General features: G+C 46.3%; 1 protein-coding gene across 3 annotated transcripts in view; it reads left to right on the plus strand.

Moving 5' to 3' along the window:
* The window catches only part of LOC131124882 (thyroid hormone receptor alpha-B), a 92811-nt gene that overhangs the window by 48752 nt on the left and 16780 nt on the right, over positions 1 to 27279 (plus strand). For all 3 annotated transcript variants that reach the window (XM_058065825.2, XM_058065826.2, XM_078797635.1), the window contains one exon: positions 19918 to 20254. In XM_058065825.2, coding sequence (XP_057921808.1) covers positions 20199 to 20254 — 56 coding nt within the window. In that variant the 5' untranslated portion in view covers positions 19918 to 20198. The remainder of the gene's footprint in view (positions 1 to 19917; positions 20255 to 27279) is intronic.

The raw sequence follows: 27279 nt of genomic DNA on the forward strand, positions 1-27279 counted from the left end.
CCAAACGGGCCAGTAGCTCGCGCCAGCAGCCTCAGTGAGCATTTTGGAGTGGGTGTGTCGGGGGTATGTACCAGCGTCGGCCAATCAGCATGCGGCGGTGACAGGAAATGGGCGTTTGGAATGAGGGGGAACTGAAATAATGAGGAGCCGCATCTCGCCTGTGTGTGGTTTTCTCGACACACTTAGACACATCATAATAGAAGGGGAAGGGGGGGGTCACTGCTTTTTTTGGTTGTGCATGAAAGCATCCTCACACGGAAGGAAGAAGCTTTTGTGTGGCAGAAAAGAGTGTCACCTTTCACAGCAAAGCGTTATGCTTGGTTGTCAGCTAAACACACACACGTGCACGCTCACACGCACGCTCAGCAGTGTGCTCAGTTATCATGCGCAGGATAGTGAGGGAGGAAAAAGGGTCAATGGGATGACAGAAGCCATTATCGTCCTCACAAGCAGCAGGTGATGTTCTGGAATCCTGCTGGGCGGGAGGTCAGCACAATGAATTACCTCTGCCAAGGGGGTTAGCCTACTTCTTTGTGTCTTCTGGTTATGCCAAAACAAGTGAACTATGAGAGGGTGTGGGACATGAACCAAGAGCCCTTTTTTTGCTATTACAAAAACTTGGTTTAAAAGCATTTTCGCTTGCATTTGGTACTGTGACAATAGCAATTTTTACATTTCTACTGTGTGTTTGTGTGTGTGCGTTTTTGACAAACAGCTAAACCAGGTCAGCAGAAATCCAATTAGTGCGGCCCAACAAGGCATGTTTTCATTTATTTACTTCCATATAGTCAGACCATTTGCTATTACACATGTATACATATGTATATATATATGTATATGTGTGTGTGTGTGTGTGTGTGTGTGTATATATATATTTTTTTTTTTATTTATTTTTTTTTGTGTGTATATATGTATGTATATGTGTGTGTTTGTGTGTGTATAGTGCGCTGTGGAAGGAGAAAGCCATTTTAATCAAATCAGATCATTTCATGTGTGCAGGCCCATTTTTCCCCGGAGCACCACAGTGCCTTCCACTTCCCACTCTGTCCAGATTAAAAGGAAATTGGTTTAATGGGTCAAAAAGCTGCTTCCACTCGCTTCTTTTTTTGTTGTTGTTGACCCCTCTGCGGTGCAGGGTCTTTACTTCCAAGTCCTAAAAGCTGTTTGTGTTACCTCTGCCAAGGACCATCGCAAAGGGGCATTTAAATTATGTACACTGGGTTGGTTTGTCACAGTTCAATGTTTCAGATCATCAAACAAATGTAAAGAATTTACAGGATAGCAAGAGTAAAATATGGTGGTGGTAGTGTGATGGTCTGGGACTGTTTTGCTGCTTCAAGACCTGGAAGACTTGCTGTGATAAATGGAAGCATGAATTCTGCTGAAGTAGAATGTCCGGCCATCTGTTGGTGACCTCAAGCTGAAAGCAACTTGTTGGTTGTGCAGCAGGACAATGATCCAAAACAAACCAGCAAGTCCACCTCTGAATGGCAGAAGAAAAACCAAATGAAGACTTTGGAGCGGCCTAGTCCAAGTCCTGAGCTGAATCCTATTGAGATGGAGATGTTTTCAGACGATTCCGTCGGTACAGTCCAGCTTGAGATCCGCTCTGTGGCAAAATGGCCATAACAGAGTTTCCATGTGCCTTTTTAATTTTCCATTTTTTCCAGCAAGTCATACTTCATGTTGTGTGCATGGAAAAATAATTCCTTCACCAACTTTTTACATTTACACCTTTGGCTTGTGGCTGTTTGGCTGTCGTGGCGCCCCCCCAAGTTGAAATGAAGAAATGCAGACAGCAGGTTGCTCCAAAGAGCGCCTGTGGGACATTTAATAAAAATAAATCCCGGGCCCCCCACTCATGAGCTGTCTAATGAAACAGCACATATGCGATCTGATTAGGGGGGTGGGGTCGCTGAGGGGACACGCTGGAGTCCTTCCTGTGAGTCGCCTCGGGTACTGTGTGACTTTAACGTCTCCCATCTCGTCCGCTTACAGTTGTGTTAGCTAACAGTGCAGAGGCTAGATTGTCTCGTGTGTGTGTGTGTGTGTGTGTGTGTGTGTGAGAGACAGATGAAGGCAAGCTGGCTGCCGTCCAGGTTATCTATTTCGAGCTTGTTTTGCGACTGACAAGGCTGCAGCATTGTGATAATGAGTTACGGTGCTACGATCTATTGGCAGGGCTGCACACAAAAGCGTACACTGATGTCGCTGGTCGCCGAGGGCCTTGATAGCAGAATAATGTGAAAGTACATCCTGTCACGGCCTACATATTCACATGCCAGATGTGTGGGATCATATGCTTCCTGTCTTAGCAGCTATTAGATCACTTTAGCTTAAAGTTCAATTTGTCACATCACATCCATCTGTCCTTCCCAACCGTCATGGAAGTCAAACATGCACGTGGCGCCATTTGGACTGGCTGTGATGCGGAGTCTACCCAATTTGGCGCCATTAGCCCAAGCTTCCAATGACGGTCGTTGTTACCATCGAGTCTTTAATTGGTAAGATAACTTCCATCCCAGCTGTCGCGGGGGCTGCTGGAGCCTATTCCAGCTGTCTTCGGGCGAGAGGCGGGAAAAAGCGGTAGAAAATGAATGAATGAACTTCCATCCATCTTCTTCAGCATATGCCTGATCCCTATCCCCTACGCTACTTTGTCCAGCTCCTCCCGGAGGCTCTTGAGGCATTCCCAGGTCAGTTGAGATAAATAGTCTCTCCAACATTCCCTGGAGCTTCCTCGAGGCCTCCTTCATCGGACGCGCCTTGACCCCTTCCGTAGAAGAGGCGTCTGGGAGGCTTTCTCAATGCGGAGGAGCAGAGTTTCTCCCGGATAACAGTGCTTCGCACCTTATCTCTAAGGGAGAGCCAAGCCTCCCTACGGAGGAAACTCATTAGTTCGGCTGCCGGTACTCGCCAACCTGTCCTTTTGGTCACTACCCAAAGCCCATGACCCTAGGTGAGGGTGGAAACGATCGACTGCATTACTGCAGACGGTGTGCCAGACGGTTCTCTCACTCGGAAGGAAGACCACAAGGGCCTTAAACTCCTGCACTTGGTCGGGATGCCAACCATGGACTGAAGACCAAGCCAGCAAAGCCAGCCACAAGACAGGAACCCCTCAACACCTTGGCTGCATTACGAACTCTGTCCATAACGGTAACCAACAGAGTCAGTGACAAAAGGCAGCCCCTGGCGAAGTCCAACCCTCACAAGTCCAACCACTTGGCGGCGATGCGGACCAACCTCTGCTCTGCCATCCGTCATACAGGGAGCGAACCGCCTGAATTTGCTGGTTCGGTACCCTATACCCCCGGAGTCCTTCCCCACAGGATTCCTCAAGGAAAAATGTTGAACGTCGAAGTCCACAAAACACATGCAGACTGGTTGGTTGGGTCGAGGAATTCTTAACTAGTTTTATTGTATTGTAGGTGAATTATTTCTCCCCCTATTGGGGGGGCAACACCCTAGGCTATGACACATTTAGCCTTTGCCTTTATTGCCTAATGAGCCAGCTGGCTCTGCTGTGATGCCTTCGTTCCTCTTTACTCCTCTTGCATCTCCATTCCTTTCTGGTGCTGAGATTTGACACGGCTCTTCTCCATCCGCAATCCTCTTAAGGAGCTTGGGTAGCTCCTGGCCCTCTCGGCATCCATCCTCATGCGTGGCCTGATGAATGAACGAGAAAAACGCTCGTGGGTGAGACATTGGAGACCGGAGGCTGAGAAAAGCTTCATTAGTTTTCCCATCATCAATATCTTGGAGCAGCGGTACAAATGTAGTATTGATTACTTTGCAGCAACTTGTAGATCCTACTGATGTGTTGCCATGTTCACAATTAGCCCCCCCTCCTTTGTTCTTCTTATTGAGTGCATGCTTTTTGTGCTGACTCCAAACAAGCTGTTTGCATTTATCAAAACACACACTACCCCATTTGTCTTTATTAACACACCATCCACACAGATCCTAGTGCGGGGGTGTTCAAGGTGGATCCTGGGACCCATTTTCAGGCCGCATCTCTTTTTTGGTAATATTGTAGACATAAAATATATTGATTATAATGTCCTTCAATATCAAAGGCTTTTATATTTTTTCCGCGAGAAGCAGCAAGAGCACTTCAGAGCAAAATTAAGCCATGAAAACGGCCACAAGGTGGCAGAAAAGCATTTGATAAGAGTTCGGCAGGGATCATGTCAATGGAAAAATCACACAACAGTACAAAATGTCCATCCGTCCTTTTTCTATATGTGCCAACTTTCTTTGGGCAAAAAGTGCAGGGCACAAATAGACGAATAACAACCTCTTTCTATTAGACTCACCGGTGAGAACAGGAAAACTCCACACAGAGATGCCCAAGCGGATATCCGAACCCAGATCTTCCCGATCTCCTGACTGTGTGGCCTACATGCTAACCACTCGGTCACCGTGCGCCCAGTTCAAAATGTGAAAATTGTTAATGGTGTTATATTTGTAAAAAAGTTATTTTTGATCTACAAAAGCAAAAATATTTAAATTTGTGTCAACGTGAAAGTTGTGCTTGAAATGTATTTCTCTGCATTTCTCCTTTTTCGAGACGGGAACTGATATTTTCTTGAAACTTACCCATGTTCTACTGCTGATTACTAAATAATAGAAAAATGTAGAAACAAACGTTTTTTTCCAATGAAAGACGGGAGTCCAGTCTTTCTTTTGGTAGCCTCCGTGTTTATATAGCCATAGAACACAATATTCTGTGTGCCTTTGAAGATCACTTACAATCGCCTAAAATTGTCTTCCTTATTCATAAATGGGGTACTTTCATTCTTAGAGCATAGAAAACCTGTTTACCACCTTCTCAATACACCTTTTAACATTATTAGAGCATTCCAGACCTGAAATAACATCCCTATAGTCACTTTTACACTCCTATTACTCAATATAGTAGACATAATAAGCGAAAATAAGACAGGATATAGACTCACATATGACTCCCTTGTTCCAGTACTCCTGTGGTGGCTATTGTCTCATCAGTGTAACATTACTGACACCTAGTGACCAGTGTAGAATTCTACATATAGAATACTCCATACATCTTCTGAATGCCTTTTATTTGTATTTGAGTTCATTTAGCTATTTTTATGGTTGAAAATGCTTCTAAATATGTCAAAATAAGCATATTTCTAACCAATAACAGGCCGTATTCAAGCATGAAACAGTATGATGAAATAATTTGGTTTTGAAAAACTGTGATGGGAGCCAAGCTGCAAAATGTGTGGCGAGGGATTACTGTAACAAAAAAAAATCGTTACCACTTTTATCGCCTTACCCTGTGATTGGCTGGCAACCAGTAAAGGGTGCACACCGCCTCTCGCGCAAGACAGCTGGGATAGGCTCCAGCATACCCGCGACCCTAGTGAGGATATGCGGCATAGAAAATGAATGGATGGGTCACCGTTGCTGTATGAACAACATCCTCAACAACTGTAATGTGTTTATGAGCAGGTAGTGCATAGGCTATTTGTGGCGGTCCAATCTACTTCATAGATTTTTTTCCCCCAAATTGTAAGCGTACAATTCGATTATTCAGTTCAGTGTAACCCGGAAGACACCTGAAACTGAGTTGTGGGTTTCAGAATAAAATACGCTCAAGCTCAACATGTTAAAACTCAAAATTAGCAAGCAAGCGAGATGGTTTTGGATTGTAAATGCACGCAAAACACTTAAAAAACAAAAAATCTTTACAGGAAGACACCACTACAGCTACTTCCGATTTTGCCGCTTCAAAATAATGTTCTCAATTTTATACATTTTTATACAAATTTTTTTTTCAAACATATTTTAAAAAAACTTGCTATTTTTCAGTTTTAGCATGTTTAGCGTGAGTGTGTTTTATTCTGATGCTCACAACTCAGTTTCAGGTGTTTTCCGTTTACACTGAACTGAGCTTCCGTTTATTTTTCATCGATGCGCGCCATGCGAGTGCATCAGCTCATTCACCTGGTATGGATGCAATTGACGGGTGAAATCTACATTCATCCTGATGCGTTTGTGGGTATCGGTAAAATCAGATTGAAGCGCCGTTTTATTAATGTTCAACTTCACCCCATATGCTGTTCCCCAGGTGCCATGAATGCACCATCATTATTTGGCCTTTTGTATTGAATACGGAAGCCGTGAGGCACATACAACTACTACTAGTAAAACAGCATGGACGTTCATCGCAAGCAGCAGCGAGGAAGTTTCTATATTTAACCCCCCTACTACGGAAACACTACCGATTCTCAAAGAACGGCTGCAAGCTTGAAAAAACGTCCGTCATTTGCAAAGAATGCCACTTTAAGAAGCCGCAAGACAAATATGCAGACCCCCTTAAAAAGGGGACACCACAACACAGATAAGTCTACTGCCACCTCCCCGTCTAATTCCTGGTCGGACACCGGGGAAGAACCAAGCAAATCAGGTCAGAACAAATTAATTTTCCGCTACTTTCCAAATTGTCCAGGAGCTATTCGTCCGTCCCTGCAAAAAGTGTGGTTAAAGTGTGGTATGGTTCAAGTATGGGCAGTTTGGGAGTGCATCGAGATGTGTATCAAATCGTCCTTAGTGCTGAGATTCACACCCTGGTTTAAACAGACAAGAAAACTACTACTCCTGTGTGAATGTTGGTTTGTGTGAACCAAAATGTGCCAAAAATCAGTGTGTGTTTGAGTACATTGTAAGTGTGTGTGCAGATGTTTGATGTGTTTTGCCCTAAACGGCCTCCCATGTTCCATGTTCTTCCAGCAGGACACAGTGAGGCCCCGCCACAAGCTTGTCCTAGTATAACTTCTTCCACCAGACTCCATTAATCCTGAGAATGTTCTGGTCTTTGCTTGGACCATGTGACCTCCCCCCCGCACCCCCCCATACATCCACACATCCTGTGAGCTAGCAGGTGTGTGTGTGTTTACGTACTGAATGACAGAATGTCTTGCTCCTGTTCTGTCAACACAGCGCTCACGTGCACTCATGCAGCATGAGGACACACACACACACACACAGTGCTCATGTTTATCGTCTCTCTGAGGCACCGACAGCACATATAGAATTCCCCCTATATGCCCTCGTCTCCTCTAAACCCTCCCTCCTCCCTCCTGCTTATCTTCCTCCTCCTCCTCTTCCTCTGCTAGCTTCTATCTTGCTTGTTTATCTCTGCATCCTGATTGGACGATTGTATCAGCCGGCTGTGATTGGATGAAGTCTGTGCTGCTGCTTCTCAAGCTCCCGACTGTGCTACACCCTTTGGTGCGACAAAGTGCAGATTTGCTTTTATTTGACACCTTTTGGTGCGGGGCGCACCTTGTGGTTTCATGCTTGATCTTCCAACTGGGAGCCAAAGGCCAAGTGTTTCTGTTGATGTTTCTAGTAAAGGAGGCGTACTCACACAAGGCTACTTCACATCTGAAGCACGGTATTGACTAGTTTGAGCGCACCGACCCTTGCCCAACTTCCCTTTTTTCACATGATCAGAAGCTGCATTGGTTTTCATATTTTCAAATATGTTTACATTTTAGTCATTTTTAAGGGATTTTTTAATGACGGCATATAATGAAACGCAGCTCACTGGTGAGTGGCGGTATTTGAGCTATTATTAGAAGAGGCTGGGTGGCAACTCATGGGGTCCTTAGGGGCGACCTGGTGTCCCCAGGTGACGTGTTAGTGACCCCTGCTATAAAGTGAGTACAAGGTCCGAGATAATGCGGCAAACTAGCTGGGTCTGGATGACTTGCATCCCCTTTGGTGGCGGCCGGCCATCACGTCAAACGTCATCGCTGAGCCGACTCAAAGTTGACATGCAATCGACATTGGAAGCCCGACTGCATCAACGCTGTGGAGCGATGCTTCTATGATGGCGCACCAGTACCCCGGTGGCACCAATAGAAACTCAACGGCTCAACAGTGCTTGAGAATAATAGCCCTTAACACCCAAGATGATGCGAGGGCGGCCGCCGCAGCACAGTCGTGTCCGATGTCTCACTGTGAAAAGCCTGTTGGTGCGTTCATTGATGAAGCGTCAGGCATCACAGCGTCTTTTGTCTTTGCTCGGCTCGAGTTACTGAATGACATGGTCGTGGCGACAACGGTGGTGTGTGCATAATGGAAGAAGACTGTAAATGGTTCATGACTTGCCCGGGGGTGGGAGGTGGGGGGGTGGGTTTTGCATGTAGAGCATGTTAGCAACGTGGGGCATGTCCTTAACGAGCTGAAAGGCAGTTTTCCGTGTGCAGTCAAGCAGCATTCTCTCTCTCAAGGTGACAGATCAGACAGATTGGTTATCAGACAACCAATCAGGTGACCCCAATGAAAACAACTAGGGTTTAATTATTATCATTCAGTTAATCCATCCATCTATTTTTTATGCCGCTTGTCCTCACTAGGGTCATGGGTATGCTGGAGCAAAAAGTGAGTCAATATCCCAGCTATGGACTGGTCGCCTTGGCAGGGCACATATAGACAATCATTCGCATTCATACCGAGGGACAATTTGGAGTTGCCAATTGGAATGTAGAATGCCCGTAGAAAACCCATGCACAGGGAGAACATGCAAGAGGGGAAGCGGAAAATCGAACCCAGGTCTTCCCGATCTCCTGTCTGCGTGCAACCAAATTATATGGATCGTCTGAAGCAGGAGTTACCAAACGCACAGGCTCCGTAATTTGGGGGAATTTGTTGACCACGTAGAGGAAGTAGGGTACTCAAAGGGGTTGCAGGTGGGTCATACGTGCTCTATGCGGGTTTGAACATTTGTGCGGGTCATGTGCGTGTCTCTTGCAATTTTGCCTGTTTTTGCACATAGCCAGCACGTACGTCGGGATGTGACGCCTCCTTTAGCCGCTGGAAAACCAAAGTTTTAGAGTACCCAGATAGAGAGATGAATAATAACGGACTGTATAGTCCATGCTGTTGTACATACTGTACAGTACGTACATCATGTTCTTGTAATGCACACTGCTCATGTAACATGCAGCCGCCCTTTCTGAGAGGCGCACGGGGTCAAAGTGGTGTGTAAATATTTAGCACCAACGAGAAAGATTGCATTGCAGCAACCCAACATTGCGTGGCCTTAAAGAGCCGACAGTGGTGCAAACACAAAGCCTCCCACCCCCACCCCGACCTGACCTTTTCTCGTGCACGCATGTGTGCGCACGTGCTCAGCGCCTCCATGCCTGCTCTCGTTTCCTGAGTGTTGTCAAGGCGCAGCTTGTGAAAGGTGGAAGCAGGAATGTTCAGTCATGGTGGATGGATCTGCAGGATCAGCACAGGCCCTTCCTTTTAGGCTTCATGTGCGTCTGCTGGAACCACATGCTGTGTCTCAAACGGAGTACAGTAAATCCTTCTGGATCGCAGTTAATTGCCTCCAGACCTGACTGTGATAAGTGAATTTCCGTGAAGTTGAGTTCCTTATTTATGAACTGAATATATTCATAGTTAGAGCATAGAAAACCTGACCTACCTTTGAATACAGTTTTTTTTAACATTATTAAAGCCCACTAGTCATGAAATAACACCCTTTTAGTCACCTTTGCTCTCCTATTACTCGATATAGTAGATATATTAAGAGAAAGTAAGACATAAATAAGACTCATACTCGTGTGTGTTGCTATAAATGATGATTGCAATATTCATCCTCTCCTTCCGTTCTCCTTTTTAATGAATGACCAGTTGCAACCACTCTGCAGGGCATATTGAATTGTTGATTTCTTGTAACCAGTGGAAAGATTTGGTATTCCCTGCCATGGTGCCAAGATGGCGACCATTCAAGGTGGTAATTGTCCAATAGATTTTATGTTGTTATAATAATTATTGATCAGCTGTTCAGATCAAAATCAGTGCAGTGCATGTAGCTTTCTGGATCCTTCTTAGTGTTTTGAAGAGCACAACTCAGAAAGGTTTGGAAGCGAGCTTAGAGTATATAATATATAATATATATTTATATATAATAAAAATATATAAACACTCGGTTGGCATATTCACCGCCTTATTATGCCGACAAAGGCTTGGTGGATGAATGTGTCACTTAGTGGAGAAGTCTGCAAAAGCCTGCTTAGTCAACATTAGCCTGAACCTTCACTTTGAATCTTCACCCTGAACCTTCACCACAAACATTCAACCTGAAACTTAACCGTAGATCCTGCGCCCCAGATTTGACCTTGAACCTTCACCCTGAGTCTTCAATCTTAAAATTCACACCAAACTTTGAACCTGAAACTTTAGCCTGAACCTTCACCTGGAACCTTCACCCCAAACATTCAACCTGAGACTTTAGCCTGGACCTTTATCCTGAACCTTCACCCCAAACATTCAACCTGAGACTTGAGCCTATATCTTCATCCTGAACCTTCACCCCAAACATTCAACCTGAGACTTTAGCCTGGACCTTCAACCCAAACATTCAACCTGAGACTTTGGCCTGGACCTTCATCCTGAACCTTCACCCCAAACATTCAACCTGAGACTTTAGCCTGGACCTTCACCCTGAACCTTCACCCTAAACATTCAACCTGAGACTTTAGCCTAGACCTTCACCCCAAACATTCAACCTGATACTTTAGCCTGGACCTTCATCCTCAACCTTCACTCCAAACATTCAACCTGAGACTTTAGCCTGCATCTTCATCCTGAGCCTTCACCCCAAACATTCAACCTGAGACTTTAGCCTGCATCTTCATCCTGAACCTTCACCCTGAACTTTCACGCTGAACCTTCACCCTGAACCTTCCCTTCAGCAAGCACAAACAAGCATCTGTCACTTTGCACTGGAGTCAGCTCAGGTTCAGCGTATCCACGCCACGTAGAAGATGGGCTGTTGCATGATGTGGAAGCACATCTGCGAGGATTGAGTCACGTGTGCAATGTTGTGCAAGACGAATCCACAATAAAAACATCATCTTTAGTTTCCTCTGAATAACTTCTTGATGTGCTCTGACACCGCTCAGTAACCTAGCCGGTCTGGACACGCATGTATAGTGCACGTGCACACTGAGCGTGTGCATGTTTGGTGAAGACTAATCAGAACCAGGACCACACACAAGCTCGGGAAGATCCGGGGGGAATCGGGGCCCCTGGCTCACGGGTGCCCCAGCCTGAGTCTCTGCCAAGAAAATCACCTTCCAGTCCGTCGACTCCGGCCTTTTGTGCACACCCCCGCTCTCAAAAAAAAATTGCCAAGCTCTCCTTCTTCCTCGCCACCTTCTCATCTTTCATAGATTCTTCTGGATCCGCTCAGGGAAAGATGGAGATTACGGTGTGAGGGATTTTTAGGAGGGGGGGCGCCCCTTTGTGACTGAGGGGCGCCTGGGGGCCTCGCTGGGCTTTATCATACCCTTGGGTGGGTATGTGGGTGTGTCGGGGGGCAAGGAGGTGACCATGCTGGTGTGTGTGTGCGTGTTTGCGGTCTGTTTTATTGCTCATTACAGAGGTGGCTGAGATGTGGTGATGAATGGAAACACTTGAGGGGGTACACAGAGGTGACGTTTGTGTGTGTGTGTGTGTGTGTGTGTGTGTGTGTGTGTGTGTGTGTAGTTGCTTTGCATTTTCATTTTCGACATTGAAATACTTTGCTTTTGTGACGTTTGACCTAAAACATGGACGTGACACATGATCATATTCCATTTTGTTACATTGTCTGCTGTGTTGGTATATCTGTTTGTCCTATACTTTTGTATACACTCTATGTATGAGTGTGTGTGACTATGTCAGTCTGTCCTTAGTCACAGCCTATTTGCCGTACTGTTGTGTGGCGTGTGACAGTAGAGCTCCAGTATTCGCCATGGTTGAGGCCACACCCCCCACGACCACACGTTGACAGTTTTGGCTGTCTCGGCTGAGGCCACAACAGCTAATAGAAGGCCTGCGAGCTAAATAGAGCAGCCTCAGTCAAGAAAACAGACGCCTTGCGGACGACAGCTTTATAGTATATTATGGAGCCCCCCCCCCCAATATGAACACTGACTTTGTTTTTCTTTTTTTGTTGCTGTTTTTCCATTGGTAATTTAAACATGAATATTATTCATGCTCCTGTAGCACATGTCCAATGCCAGGTTGGTTTGTGTTTATTTTAGCTGTGGCCCCCGCCTGGACCTTCCCACCCCCTATGTAAACTGTAACTCACTTAAACATAAACCAATCAGCTTGGTGGTGATGTTAGCATGTTGGCTAACTAAAATTATCTTGTCGTCTTAGATGGATCTAGTCATGATTTGTACACCACTGGTTCTCAAACGGGGCAACTAGTACTACAGGGGGGTATTGAAAGTAGTACTTGAGATAAAAATAGATCTATAGTCATTCAATCTGTATATACAGTGGTATGAAAAATTTTGGGCACCCCTGATAATTGCTTGTGCTCCTTTCTAAATGACTGGTTGTTGGAATCAGCCATTCCGGGTAATTGATTTATTATTTATAGCAAACCAACACAGTGATAGATGAGAAGGGAAATGAAGGTTATAGGATTTACAGAAAGCGTGCAATCATTATTTCAACAAAAGTAGGCAGGTGCATAAATTTGGGCACCCTTGCTTTACTGATTTGAATACCTTTAGCACTGATTATTGGAACATAAAATTAGTTTGGTAAGATATTTGGTTTGGTAACATATCAGTCAGGCCATGTGAAGCCCAACGTGGTAAACACACACAAGAGTTACAGAGGAAGCTAATTTAAAGGACATGCTAATCAGGCAGCAACGAGAAAACATTCTTGAGAACGCACAGGGACAATAATTTCACCCTGAAGGCAGGTTGAAAGGCACAAGACGAGGCAAACAGCTGCAAATGTGGGGAAAACCACAGTGGTGTGCGCGCGCGGATCGATCCCCCAGCCGTGCAGGATTTGCCGGCTCACCTTCAAGGGAGGAAAGTGAGGCCCGGATTTGTTTCTCTGACGTAGCCACATTCTTGGCAGCACCTTGGCTCGTCCTTGACAGCGAGAGGATGGATGAGAGTGGAAAGTGGGAGAGCCAGCTTCCATCTACACTTTTCCATTTACACAATCTATACTGTGCCATTTTCCTGGATCAGCCAGTCTTAGCTACACTTGAGTCAGTGTTTCCTACAGGGTTGTGATCTATCTGCGGTGCTGGGTTGCAGGCTGGGCGGCTAGATGATGCCATAATCTCATTTGCATCATTTAGCATGACACAAAACTCAGTATTAGGGTTAGAGTGTTAGGATTAGTGCCAGCAAGTCAAGGAGTAAAGCACCTTGCAAGCGTCTTTGCCGTACAAGTGATGACTTTTCAATGATGTTGCCGTCACGGATGATGAATGTGCACCAGGACGCTTCCAGGACTTCACACTCTGCCTTTTGTTCCGCTCGCCTCTTTGGGACGTGGTCCAGCTGTGAAAAAAGGCAAAGAGACGCCTCTGGGATTTTTATTCATGAGCCCAATTGTTGCTGTAATTTCTGAAAGTGACACCAAGACAAACGACTCTGGCGAGGAAGAGCCAGGTGGAAATAAATATGTCTGCCGCCACGTGATCTCTCTCTTTTACACCCAAGAGAATCTCCTACCTGGCGTGACCTTAGTGTCCTTGACTGCAGCCAGCCTGATGGTATACACGCACACATGCTGTACATGCTAGCAGAACGCGATGGTACACACACTTAGGACGAGGTTACCTCATGCAGACGGGATGTTACAAAAGTACTGGGACACCTACAGGAAGTTCTCTTCTGGGACGACATTCTTGAAGAATCTGGAGTTTGTCTGTGTCTGACATTTTGTCCATTTGTGAGGTCAGAAGTCACAACGTTGGGCCACACCCCTCCAAGCATACCTTTACAGACCTGGGCACTAGGAGTGTGATGGTACTGTGTGATGTAATCGGATTGTCCTTTCAACTCCCATGGGACAGTGTGCCAGGGAGCGTCTGTCACGTTTTACAGCTTTCCATGGGGGTACCGGTCAGCGACAAACATTTTTGACATACGGCTCGCTCCTCCCCCTCCAAACCGGAGTGGTGACGGTGACACTCTCGTCCGGTTTTTGATCAACATTTGCTGTAAAAGTGACTGTTGTACTTATCACTTTGGATTCAGCTCCAGCACCTCTGATTGATGAGGACTCCCACACTCCCTCCTCCCCACCAAGTGGTTGACAGGGTGACACTTACAGCAGGCAGTGACCTATTAAAAACCCGCTGACGGTCATTAGCCCGCTTAGACGTGAAACGTGATCTTTTTGCCTATGACCCCCATGCAGACCCCTCTTGATCACGGTTCGCACACCCTCATCAACAACTGGTCTCAATTACTCCGCCACTAATTGCTGGGCTCGCCCTCGGGGGTGGGGGGGCCACTGGGGAGCGCTGACGTCCTGCTTGCGGTCTGCGTGTGAATTTTAAGAAGTGTGAGCATGAAGCAGCCGTGTCTGCTTGTCATCAAGATGACTGCATCGGAGGATCTTAGCAAACGGGAGGCAGAGTCTGGGTGAGGCCGGGCGGCATCACGTATCCAGTGCAGATTCGGAACTGGAACCGGAACTGGCGATGACCTTGTCAATACATGGGAAACGGCATGAAGGAACAACACAACAAGCGTCACATAGCAGCAACAGGTAGACAACAAGTCCATGAGCATACCAGTCGACTGAAGATGCTAAAGAGATTAGCACATTTAGCATGAGATCGCTAGCTGTGTTGTCTTTGAAGCATTTGAGGAATGTGTGATGGCAATTAAACGTTGGCAATTAAACGCTTGCTTGAGGGAGAATGCTACTTCTTGTAGGCAAAATTAACACGTGGGGGGGGCACGTGTGTGAGCCATGTGAGTCTTTTACGTTTGAATTAGGACGGACTCTTGCTGTGCTGGACTTGGGTGCGATTCCCCCGCCCTCTCCTGAAGTTTGCTCGTTCCATCACTTCTATTTTCTAGTACAGTGGAACCTGTTTTTATGCCTCACTGTCATGTTTGGACATTTAGTTGCAATGTTTGTATGTTGTGTTGCCATGCATCGCAGGAGGCATTTTAACATTCTGGCCTTGGGCAGTTTCCATATTATTTTTGGTCAATTCATAATTAGCCTGTCACATGATCGTCTGCATATGAGCTAAATCATGTTGTATTATTGCAAGCAGATGTGACCGACGTAGTTTTACCAAAGCCAGGAATAGATATTGGATATATGGAGTCGGTTTCAATGTGTGCCTTAAGTCTGCTTCATCCAGGAAATCGTTGCTGCAATTGATTAGTTTGTCTGCTCTCCAGAAAGTGTTTTGTTTGCCTTCTTTCTCCTTCACAAGTTCAAACCTTTCTCACTTTTCTCGTTAGTGCCTCGCTTTCTTCCTCCTCACCTTGTCGCAAGGTCACACTGTGACAAAGACAAACCCCGGAACCTGGAATATCATTCCTACTTGCCATTTATTCATGGAGCAAAGTGGAGTTACGTGCCAGACGCTCCTTGCACAATATCACCTTCACCGACCTGTAGAGGCTGAGTGGGCCTCTCGCCTGAAGTCATCTGGGATAGGCTCCAGCACCCTAATGAACCCTAATAAAGGGGCATAGGAAATGGACGGATGGATGCCCACCGTCATCTGTGCGGGTGGAAAACCGACATCAAGCGTGGTACCGTCAGCGGTAGACTATGGAATTAATGGTTGACAGCGGTAATTATCAGAGCTGTCGACTCGAGTCACAATTTTGTTGACCTTGGACTTGACTTGACAATATCATCAAAGACTTGCAACTCAACTTAGACATCAATGACTCGGGACGGAGCGTGTTTGAGCTCAACTTCCTTATATGGGCGTTCCCAGGTACAAGCTGAAGGCTTGTGGGCTTGCCCTCCCCCCATTCTGCTGTCTGTCGAAGATTTGACCATGTTAGCACGAAGGTAACGCTAATGGCTTCCAGGAAATATTTGTTCAGGTTTGAACTTGCCTAATGAGACAAACATCAGGCAGAAGTGAAGTGGTTGCAGGTTCAGATTCCTGAACAGCAAGAGACAAATATGGGACTGTTTTGTGAACATGGGTGAAGCTGGACTATTGGCCAAACTATTGCTGAAGTCCGATGCCTTCCGAACGTTACTTGGTCATGTTGAAGAGTCAGAAGCCCAAGGTGTAAGTAACAGACAAGAAACAAGAAACAGTCTTTAGGGCTTGTAAGTCTTGTCAGGGAAATTTCAAGCCTATGACTTCGGATTTGACTCTGTGTTGTCTTGACTTGAGCCCTGACTTGGATCTCGCCTCTCGAGACTTGCTCCCGCCTCTAGTAATTATACCACATTTAGACTGGTATCTGCATCGTTTTTTTGTCTGGTTGCTACGGTTACCTGCAGTTTGAGTTCACATGTCTGCTTCTTTCAGTGTTTGGTTAGAATTTATTAGCGTCTGGCGAAGCTAACATCTGGTGTGAGCATGTTGGAGGTGGAGATAGAACGTCTTGTTCTCCGCTTCAGGAAGAGCCCACCTGCCGTGGCTTAGCGCTGAGATTCTTTGGATATGTGAAAAATATATCCCATTCAAATGCAGATTTCCTTGAAAATATGACGGAAAGGAAATCCCGCTGTGCCCGTGCCGCCTCTTCAGCTCTTCTCTCTGCTGTCCTCGCAATTTACCTTGTGGTAAATTGTGAGAGGAGCAAAGAAACAGGGGCTGCAGAGGCTAGCGGCACTTGTGGCAGCAGAGAGGCCCTTTGATTAGGAACCCTCTAACATTCACCGTAGCTGTCATGATCACGACCTTGTCCACTAGGACGGGGTTGATGGTCCCGGCGGGGACTGTCTGAGATCCTTTGCGGTGTTGATTTGTTGCTGCTTGCCCGTGTTAGCGCTTTATAATCCGTCTATTAGCAGTAATGGCAATAATATTATCACGCGCACACACTCATGCTTGCTGTCCCGATGTCATGAATTAAAGAGGCATTGAAGCCGGGATTAACGGCAGGGAAGAATAAAGCCTTCTTTGGACAACAGGGAGGGCCGATGAGGTGAAGGGATCAACCCCCCCCCCCGGCTCTCGCTCGTACACACACACAGACACACCAGTTAACTGCTCATCTTCAAAGTACTTAGCACCGCAGACGTGACGTTCGCATTCCAAGAAGGACGATGTTGGAGCAACAACACTTTCACCTTTCACCTCTGCCCCGTCCCGTCCCAAGCTTCAGGAATCCCTTGGCTGCCGCCGCTTGAGGTAATGCCCCTCATCAAGCGAGACAAACAGTGCAGTTGGCAGAAAAAAATGTTGAACCTAAAATAACCGATTATATTTTGTCTTGAAACAACAAGTTATCTTAGCAGGTTGTGCAAATATTGTTTCTCTCTCTCTCTCTCTCTCTCTCTATATATATATATATATATATATATATATACTATATATATATATATATATACATTTTTTTGGGGCAACCTCACACTTTGGGCTAAAAGCAATCCAACAGCTTCACATAGCTCAATCCCTCGTTTATCATGGTTAATTGGTTTCACAATGAGTGAATTATGGATGAAGTATTGACTGGATTGGATGCCGAATGAGATCGGGAGCTCGGTGAACTTGCTTGGCGCTAACTTGCTTGTTGGACTTCATTTAGCCCTTTCAGCCTCCCAGCCTCACAGAGTACTCGCCACTTCACGCTATGATTTCCGTGAGTTCAGTCTATTTTTGTTTTTCAAAAAAATATAAATTAATAATTAATGTTGTTTACGGTCTATGATTAGTTTAAAAAATGCCTATTTAAATATTTTTTGCCTAAACGAAGGAGTTTCAAGGAAAAAAATATCTAACTAAAGCAAAATACAAAGCATTCAGAAGAGTCATTCAAAGACGTTACAATATGTAGTATTTTCCACTGGTGCCTAGGTGTCAGTAATGTTATTGCAATGTTGGCTGAGACATACAAACGCCAGACTTGATGGCCAGAACAACAGGCTTTTATTGCAGCTTTGAATGATCTCACAGTCGGTACAGTGTCATGAATGTTGCCACACACGCCAAGCGAAAACACAACCGCCCACGTAACTTTCTGTCTGCCCCACACTCAGCTCTCCTCATGTCATTTACATTCTTATTTTCTCTTATTATGTCTACTATATTGGTGACTATTGGGGTATTATTTCAAGTCTTCATGCTCTAATAATGTTACTCACGTATTAAACAAGTTTCCTATGCTCTATGAAAATAAAAATTGACTGTATAAATGAGGGTTATTAGAATAAACATTTAATCTTTTTCTGTTTTTTTACTTCGTTTGCTGGTTTTTGTTGCCATGTTTAACAGTGTTACAATTAATAAAGGTAGGCTGCAATTGTTCCTGGAGGCGACGACCGCTGACCAATCACAGCAGAGTAGGTGTGATTTGGCCAAGATTTACCACGAACACAACTTGATATTTATGGGGTTTACTATAGAGGGTTTACTATAGGGCTGAACGGCGGTCGAGTGGTTAGCATGTATTCACTATATGCATTACATTAACGCCCAGTTTGGACTTTTAGGAAAAACAATCAGACTGCACTTCCGGCATAACAAACAAAAAACAGACTGTGTACATATATTTATACTGTTATTCTGTATATTTTGTATTTTTCAGATTTTGTATTTTTCATTCTTTTTTAATAGATGTGTCTGCACCTACTATACCAAAACAAATTCCTAGTATGTGTTTGATCATACATGGCAATAAACCTTTTCTGATTCTGATTCTGATTCTGATTCTGATGCAGACCTCACAGCTGGGAGATCTGGGTTCAATCTCACCCATCTCTGTGTGGACTTTGCATGTTTTCGCGTTGCATGCGTGGGTTTTTAATTGGCGACTCCAAATTGTCCATAGGTATGAATGTGGGTGACAATGGTTGTTGTCTATATGTGCCCTGTGATTGGCTGGCTCACCTGAAGAATGGTTGTTTGTCTGTACGTGCCCTGTGATTGGCTGACCACCAGTCCAGGGTGTACCCCGCCTCTCGCACGAAGACAGCTGGGATAGGCTCCAGCACCCCATGTCATATAAAAAACCCTGAAATTAGCAGGACAGGACCCCTTAAAGGAGAACTGTAGCAAACTTCTGATACTTTCCGCTTGATTGGACTAAAAACTTACAGGATGCCATATGGCAAGTGAAAAACAAGACTACACAACAGTAGCAGTGGATACGCTTCCATTTTCCACAGCAAATTGGTTGTTAATCTGCAGTAGCCTGCAGTAAAAACGATTTCTTGGCTGTGTTTGAAACCGCATACTGACTGCTAAATACTTCCATGCCCATACTATCCACACTCTATACTGCATACCCAATCCATCAGACAATATGCAAAGCATTTACTCTACAGCGTACTACATGATAACCCACAATACATTGTGCTCTTACCCGAGCTGAAATTGACAGGTTGAAGCTGATTTCACTTTAGCTCTAAACTCTTTAAATACATAAATAAATCATAAATATTATTGAGATCTCGAGTGTGCCATTTTTTTGTCCAAATACCAACCATTTACAATTTCGTTCTGACAAATTCGCCAAAATTGAAGCTAGCTAGTGAGCAACACACTTCCGTTTATTTTCACAAAATAAAACACCCCCTTACTTTTCTCATACCAAAAACCATAGTGATAAATCAATGCTTTTACTTTGTAAACAAGAAGCGAACCAACTGGCAATATATCCTGCTTGACATCACCGTTTGGACTGATCTCATCCTGATGTCGTCACGTTGCGTTGCATCCTGGGTAATTTGGGTATGAGTAGTAAGCTGACATACTCAACATTTCTGGTGAATGCAGTATGCATCCGGATACTGCCAGTGTAGACACACTGCATACTAAAAAAGTTAGTATGAGTAGTAGGTAGTAGTAGTAGTAGTATGCGGTTTCCAACACAGCCCTTTTCTGTGTGGCGATACTGCAACATCAAGCAAATACATCGTTTGGACTGACTGTGTCCTGTTGTCTTCCAGACTGGACACCACTTGCCCGTCCATCAGCAACCATCAGCGCCCACCCTCCCCAAGCCGAAGCTCGTGGGCCCCCGTCTGAGTGCTGCTCTCACGAGGGGTCCGTTCCCTCCGGGGGTCGCCTCCGCTGTCGCCCTTCCCTCCCCCTGCCCCGAGACGGCAGGGGCTGGAACCTGTCATCTTTCGGCGACTGACCCCTCCCGAGCGGCGAATGACAAGCGTGCATCCGAGGGCGGGGCTTGCCTCAGTCTCTCGTGATTGGCTGCTGGATGGAATTAAGGTGAATGGAACACATGCCCAAGGAGCAAGACCCTAACCCATTAGAGGGAGAAGAGAAACGGTGAGAAGCGTTTGACCTTTCTTTCTCTTGTTTCAGTGATAAATGAACATGTAAGGTTACTTTTTCCTTCATCGTTGACCCGATTATTGACAAAGACAACTTCCTGTTTTGTCAAGAGTTCGTATGTCCAGCCATCTTATCTACCGCGGGATCCCACGGAAGATAAGAACGATAAGAATGAGGGATGTCGCAATAGCAGCCTTTTGGTTGGTGGCCTTGCTCACCGCTCCACCCCCCGTTTTATCCATTAGTCCTCAGATGGCGGTGAAGTTTAAAGGAGAAGCTTAAGTGGTGTTCAGTGTGTCTCTTCTCGTCCCGGCCCATACTTCCATTTGAGTTTGCTTGCTAAAACAAAGAACAAAAAAAACAACAAAGCAGCTGTAAAGATGGCCCATCAGTTAAAAACATTAAATATCATCCAAATCCTGGATATTTGTAATAGAAACACATTTTGTATTGTGTTGACTTTCTGGAACAAAAGACGTGTCTTCATGGCTTAGATAATGATCGTGGATAATGGGCAAAATTCCAAAAAAGGGGCACTTTGACCTTCGCTGAAGAAGTGATTGTTGCCAAAGACACGATGTGGCACCTTCTTCTTCGTGACCACCTTCCTGTTTTGCCATGAGTTATTTCTTCTGGGAGTGTTTTCACCTTAATTACCCAAAACAGAGCCAAAGAATGCTGCAAGTGCAGGTATTTAGATAAAGACAGTGAGAAATACTATTATAATATCATATCATATCATATATTATTATATAATATAATAATATCCATCCATCCATCCATTTTCCTCCGCTTATCCGGGTCCGGGTCGCGGGGGCAGCAGTCTTAGACTGCTCCACCGAGAGGACACCAAGGCGTTCCCAGGCCAGCTGTGAGACATAGTCCCTCCAGCGTGTCCTAGGTCTGCCCCGGGGCCTTTTCCCGGCTGGGCATGCCCGGAACACCTCCCCAGGGAGGCGTCCGGGAGGCATCCGGACTATATGCCCGAGCCACCTCAACTGACTCCTCTCGATGTGAAGGAGAAGCGGCTCTACTCTGAGCCCCTCCCGGATGGCTGAGCTCCTCACCCTATCTCTTAGGGTGAGTCCAGCTACCCTACGGAGGAAACTCATTTCAGCCGCCTGTATCCGCGATCTCATTCTTTCGGTCATGACCCAAAGCTCATGACCATAGGTGAGGGTGGGAACATAGATCGACCGGTAAATTGAGAGCTTTGCCCTCCGACTCAGCTCTCTTTTCACCACGACGGTCCGGTACAGCGACCGCATTACTGCCGAGGCTGCACCGATCCGTCTGTCGACCTCACGCTCCCACTTTCCCTCACTCGTGAACAAGACCCCGAGATACTTAAACTCCTCCACCTGGGGCAGGACCTCATTCCCAACCCGGAGGGAGCACTCCACCCTTTTCCGACTGAGAACCATGGCCTCTGATTTGGAGGTACTGAGTCTCATCCCAGAAGCTTCACACTCAGATGCAAACCGTCCCAGTAAACGCTGAAGGTCGCAGCCCGAAGAAGCCATAAGAACCACATCATCTGCAAATAGCAGAGATGAGATTCTAAGGCCCCCGAACTGGACTCCCTCAACACCTTGGCTGCGCCTAGAAATTCTGTCCATGAAAATTGTGAACAGAATCGGTGACAAAGGGCAGCCTTGGCGGAGGCCAATGTTTACCGGAAACAGGCTCGACTTACTACTGGCAATGCGAACCAGACTCCTGCCCCGTTTGTACAAGGACCGGATAGCACGTAGTAGCGCGCCACCAATCCCGTACTCCCAGAGCACCCCCCAAAGGACGCCACAAGGGACACGGTTGAATGCCTTCTCCAGGTCCACAAAGCACATGTAGACTGGTTGGGCAAACTCCCATGCGCCCTCAAGCACCCTCGTGAGGGTGTAGAGCTGGTCCAGTGTTCCACGACCAGGACGAAAACCCCATTGGACCTCCTGTATCAGAGGTTCGGCCAATGGTCGTACCCTTCTCTCCAGCACCCTGGAATAGACTTTCCCAGGGAGGCTGAGGAGTGTGATCCCCCTGTAGTTGGAACACACCCTCCGGTCACCCTTCTTGAAAAGGGGGACCACCACCCCGGTCTGCCAATCCAAAGGTACTGTTCCCGACTTCCATGCAATGTTGAAGAGACGTGTCAGCCAAGACAGTCCCTCGACATCCAGAGCCTTGAGGAATTCTGGGTGGAACTGAGGAGCGTCTTAACGACCCCAGATACCTCAGCCACAGTGATGGCACTGTCCACGTATGTGTCCTCAGACTCTGCTTCCTCTATGGAAGGTATGTCAGTGGGATTGAGAAGGGCCTCAAAGTATTCCTTCCACCGCCCGACTACATCCCCAGTCGAGGTCAGCAGGCCCCCGTCTCCACTGTAAACAGTGTGGACTGGGCACTGCTTCCCTTTTCTGAGGCGCCGGATGGTTTGCCAGAACCTCTTTGAGGCCGACCGAAAGTCGTGCTCCATGGCCTCACCGAATTCCTCCCACACCCGAGTTTTTGCCTCGACAACCGCCGAAGCCGCAAACCGTTTGGCCTGACGGTACCTGTCAGCTGCTTCCGGAGTCCCACAAGCCATCAAGGCTCGATAGGACTCCTTCTTCAGCTTGACGGCAGCCCTGACCTCTGGTGTCCACCATCGGGTTCGGGGCCTGCCGCCGCGACTGGCACCGACCGCCTTGCGGCCGCAGCTCCAATCAGCTGCCTCAGCAATGGAGGCACAGAATATGGCCCATTCGGACTCAATATCCCGGTCCTCCCCCGGGATGCAGGTGAAGCTCTGCCAGAGGTGAGAGTTGAAGACTCGACGAACGGGAGACTCTGCCAGACGTTCCCAGCACACCCTCACTACTCGTTTGGGTCTACCAGGTCTGTCCAGCATCCTCCCCCGCCATCTAATCCAATTCACCACCAGGTGGTGATCAGTTGACAGCTCAGCCCCTCTCTTCACCCGTGTGTCCAGAACATGCGGACGCAGGTCTGATGATACGACTACAAAGTCGATCATAGACCTGCGGCCTAGGGTGTCCTGGTGCCAAGTGCACTTATGGACATCCCTATGTTCGAACATGGTGTTAGTTATGGACAAACTGTGGTTCGCACAGAAGTCCAATAACATCACACCGCACGGGTTCAGATCAGGGAGGCCGTTCCTCCCAATCACGCCCCTCCAGGTCACACTGTCATTGCCCACATGGGCGTTGAAGTCTCCCAGTAGAACGACGGAGTCACCAGCTGGGGTGCTCTCCAGCACCCCTCTGATGGACTCCAAGAAGGCTGGGTACTCCGAACTGCCATTTGGTGCGTACGCACAAATGACAGTCAGGACCCTTTCCCCAGCCCGAAGGCGTAGGGAAATGACCCTCTCGTTCACCGGGGCTGACTCCAACACAGAGGCACCAAGCCGGGGGGCTATTACTAAGCCCACACCAGCTCGCCGCCTCTCCCCTGCAGCAACTCCAGAGTAGAACAAGGTCCAGCCCCTCTCGAGGAGTTTGGTTCCGGAACCCAAACTGTGGGTCGAGGTGAGTCCGACTATGTCTAGTCGGAATGTCTCAACCTCTCGCTGTTCAGGTTCAGGTTCCTTCCCCACCAGCGAAGTGACGTTCCATGTCCCAAGAACCAGATTTGGCCGGCGAAGACCAGGTCGCCTACGCACCCGCCCTTGACCGCCACCTAACACACATTGCACCGGACCCTTATGCTTGCCCCCGTAGGTGGTGGGTCTACGAGGGGGAGATCCCGTGTGGCTTCTTCGGGCTGGGCCCGGCCGGGCTCCACGGGTGAAGGCCCGACCACCAGGCGCTCGCCTGCGAGCCCCTCCCCCGGGCCTGGCTCCAGGGTGAGGCCCCGGTATCCCACATCCGGGCGAGGTACTTTGTCTCCTCTCGTTCTTGCTCATATGGGTCTTCTGAATCACTCTTGGTCTGTCCCGTCACCTCGGACCTGTTTGCCTTGGGAGACCCTACCAGGGGCATATAGCCCCAGACAACATAGCTCCTCGGATCACTCGGGCACTCAAACCCCTCCACCACGATAAGGTGGTGATTCCCGGAGAGATAATAATATATAATAATATAATATTAATATTATATTAATAGTATTTCTCACTGTCTTCATCTATCATAAATATATATTATATACATTCTTCATGTCATTATAATATAATATAATATAATATAATATAATATTATATTATATTATATTATATTATATTATATTATATTATATTATATTATATTATATTATATTATATTATATTATATTATATTATATTATATTATATTATATTACATTATATTACATTACATTACATTATTGAAGATGGAGGTGTTGATCTCCTGTCACATTGTGTCTTTGGGAGCAGCCATGTCTTCAATGAAGGTAAAAGTAACCTCAAATATTCATGTATGCCTTGTATTCATCATGTAGTATATGCATTTAGAATAGCTTTATGCATGTACTGTATAATTGTAAGACATGTTTTGTGGTCACATTGTTTTATTTCTTATGGTAAAAATTATGGATATATCCGATATATCAGGCCGATATTTGCGTTTTTTACTTGAATCGGTATCAGCTGATACGCCCGTGGGTTCGTCGATAGATCTTTTTCCGCCACATGATTTACGGACAGGCATCCGCCGGGCAGCTATGTGTTGCCGGAGGACCCAGCAACACACACAGTCGCGGCACCCTGCCGCCACATCATAACAAGGGTACTTTTCAACTTTTAAATGACGAGTAATGACGCTAAGCAAGGTTTCACTGCATTTTTAAACGATTACCCAGCTAAAAAAGGCCTAAAGAGTTTAAAATCGAAATTTTTTGGAACAAAAATCCGCTATTGTGTGGGAGTCCACTGTCGTTGTCAGGGTAGTATTTGTCACTGTTTGCTTTGTTGACGTTGCCTGGAGCGCTCTGAGGTGGGCTCTTCCAAGTGGGATATAGCCCACTTCCCATGAATGCAGCATAGCCTGTCTTTCCTGGTCTGTCTTCTAATTTAAAGAAAACACGTTTGGACCGGTAGAGCCGGTCGGCCCAGTCCCAGCAAGTGAAATATTGCCAGCGTTGGCGCACATGGCGGCCTGGGGCACAGCGTGTGCGTCCTTCTGAAGAAGAAGGTGTGGCAACCTCTCTTTGAATGATTCCTACGTATTACCTCTGCCAAGGACATTATGTTTGTATTTATTGTCATGTGCTTCCTGTCCACTATGGCCTACTAAAAGCCTCTGTTTCAGAAAGCCCCGCCCACCATGTTGACGCTATTGCCAGCCTGGACTCAGTTCATACGTGGATTAAAAATATGCTCACACACTGCTTGCACCGTGTTGTATTAGCGTTAGCGTTAGCCCGGGCTTGCGCCACACTGGTGTGTTGTGTGTCATCAGGTGTGTCTTTTGATTTCAACACCCGGGAGCCGCCAATCAAACTTCCATGAAAGGAAGCAGTCTGCAATGTGAGCAGAGGTTTTAAAGGTCCGCCTCAGCCTGAAAGTGTAAACAAGCTTCGGGTTTTCCTTCCCGTGAGGATGTCCTGTCATTGGCGCTAACTAGCATTGTTATTTGTCTCAGTGGCTGTGGATTGTGTGACTGATTACATCACGAGCCCATTGTGCGCAGGGGGGGCTTAAATATCAAGCCAGGCCTGTGAGTGACGCTCATTTGAGCCGAGCGCCTGTCGTCCTGAATGGACGGAGCAGAATGGGATCTGTTGTTCCCGCCTGGGTGTAAATCTCTGTATGCATCGTGATATAATTATGTGCAAAAGACTCTTTATTGTTAGCGCTTCCCAGTTCCCAGTGTTCCCACTACCTGTACTACCTGTTGACGCTTGCTCATAAACACATTATAACGGGACTGGCTGTCAATGGAGCTGTCCTTCCAACTCCGTACTGTAGATGGCGTCATAACTCTGCTTCTTAACACACCTGTCAGAGAATAAAAAGATGTAGCAGGAGGGATCAGTGTTGCCAATTTAGCCACGTTGCTAGCCAGTAATCAGACCAGACATGAAAGCAAGAATGTTTTTCCCTCCATCCTAGCACTATTCCTTATTTATAAATTGAATATTTTTGTAGTTAGAAAAGCTTCTAAATGCAGTTTTTAACATTATTAGAGCCCCCTGGATACTCTGATACGCTTTTTATTCTTAACATAGACGATCTATATTGTGTAGCATCACTGGGAGTACTTCCTGTTTCCCAGAATGCTTTTTCATACAGTTTTAGTAAAAAAGACTGGAAAGCAGCTCGCATAGTTAGTTAATATTCTGCATTATAAGTTGGTCGCGTATTGTCTGTTTTATCTGTGTGTGTATAGTTCTTTTGACATCAGATGTAGGAATTGTTTGTGACCTGTTGACACTCTACGATTCATAGCTAATACGGTGTCTCTACGCTTCAACTACTGTGTGTCAGGTTAGGCTGCCTTGTATAAATGCCAACATTTCTGTACTTCGGCTGCAAGGATCACATGCTCTTTTTTTCGTCCCCGTCTACGTCAAAATGTGGAGGTACGCAGAGCGGAAATTTTCTGCATGAAAGGGACCGCTCAACGAGGCGTGGGTGTGAAAATGATGTAATTTTTCCACACATGCATAAACTGACTCCAGTTTTGTGTGTGAGATTTATTAGGAGACCTATTATGCTCATCTCTGGCCCTTTGAATTGAGTTGTGGACTCCTGTAGAGCAGCTTCAAACAATAACCCGCACACAAAGCTTTGGAGAGCTTCCAGAATCTGTACCTAATCCAGCTGTATTTCTTTGGCTTTACAAAACGCTCTATTTTTATTTATTCCATCCACGGCTAACCACCAGGCACACCCTCTCAGCTGTGATTGGTCACACTCCCAAGCGCTCCCAAGGACGACTGCCGAACCCCACTTTCTAACCACTCGTCCACCATGCGGCCGCTACAAGATTAATGTCCAAATATCATGGGAATAATGTCATAGCTGTAGTTTTATGACAAGAAAGTCAAAATATGAAGAGAATATTTGTATTCGCACA

This window comes from Doryrhamphus excisus, linkage group LG2, assembly GCF_037039965.1.
Source record: "Doryrhamphus excisus strain RoL-2023G ecotype Guam linkage group LG2, RoL_Dexc_Guam_v1.1, whole genome shotgun sequence".
Lineage (NCBI taxonomy): Eukaryota > Metazoa > Chordata > Actinopteri > Syngnathiformes > Syngnathidae > Doryrhamphus > Doryrhamphus excisus.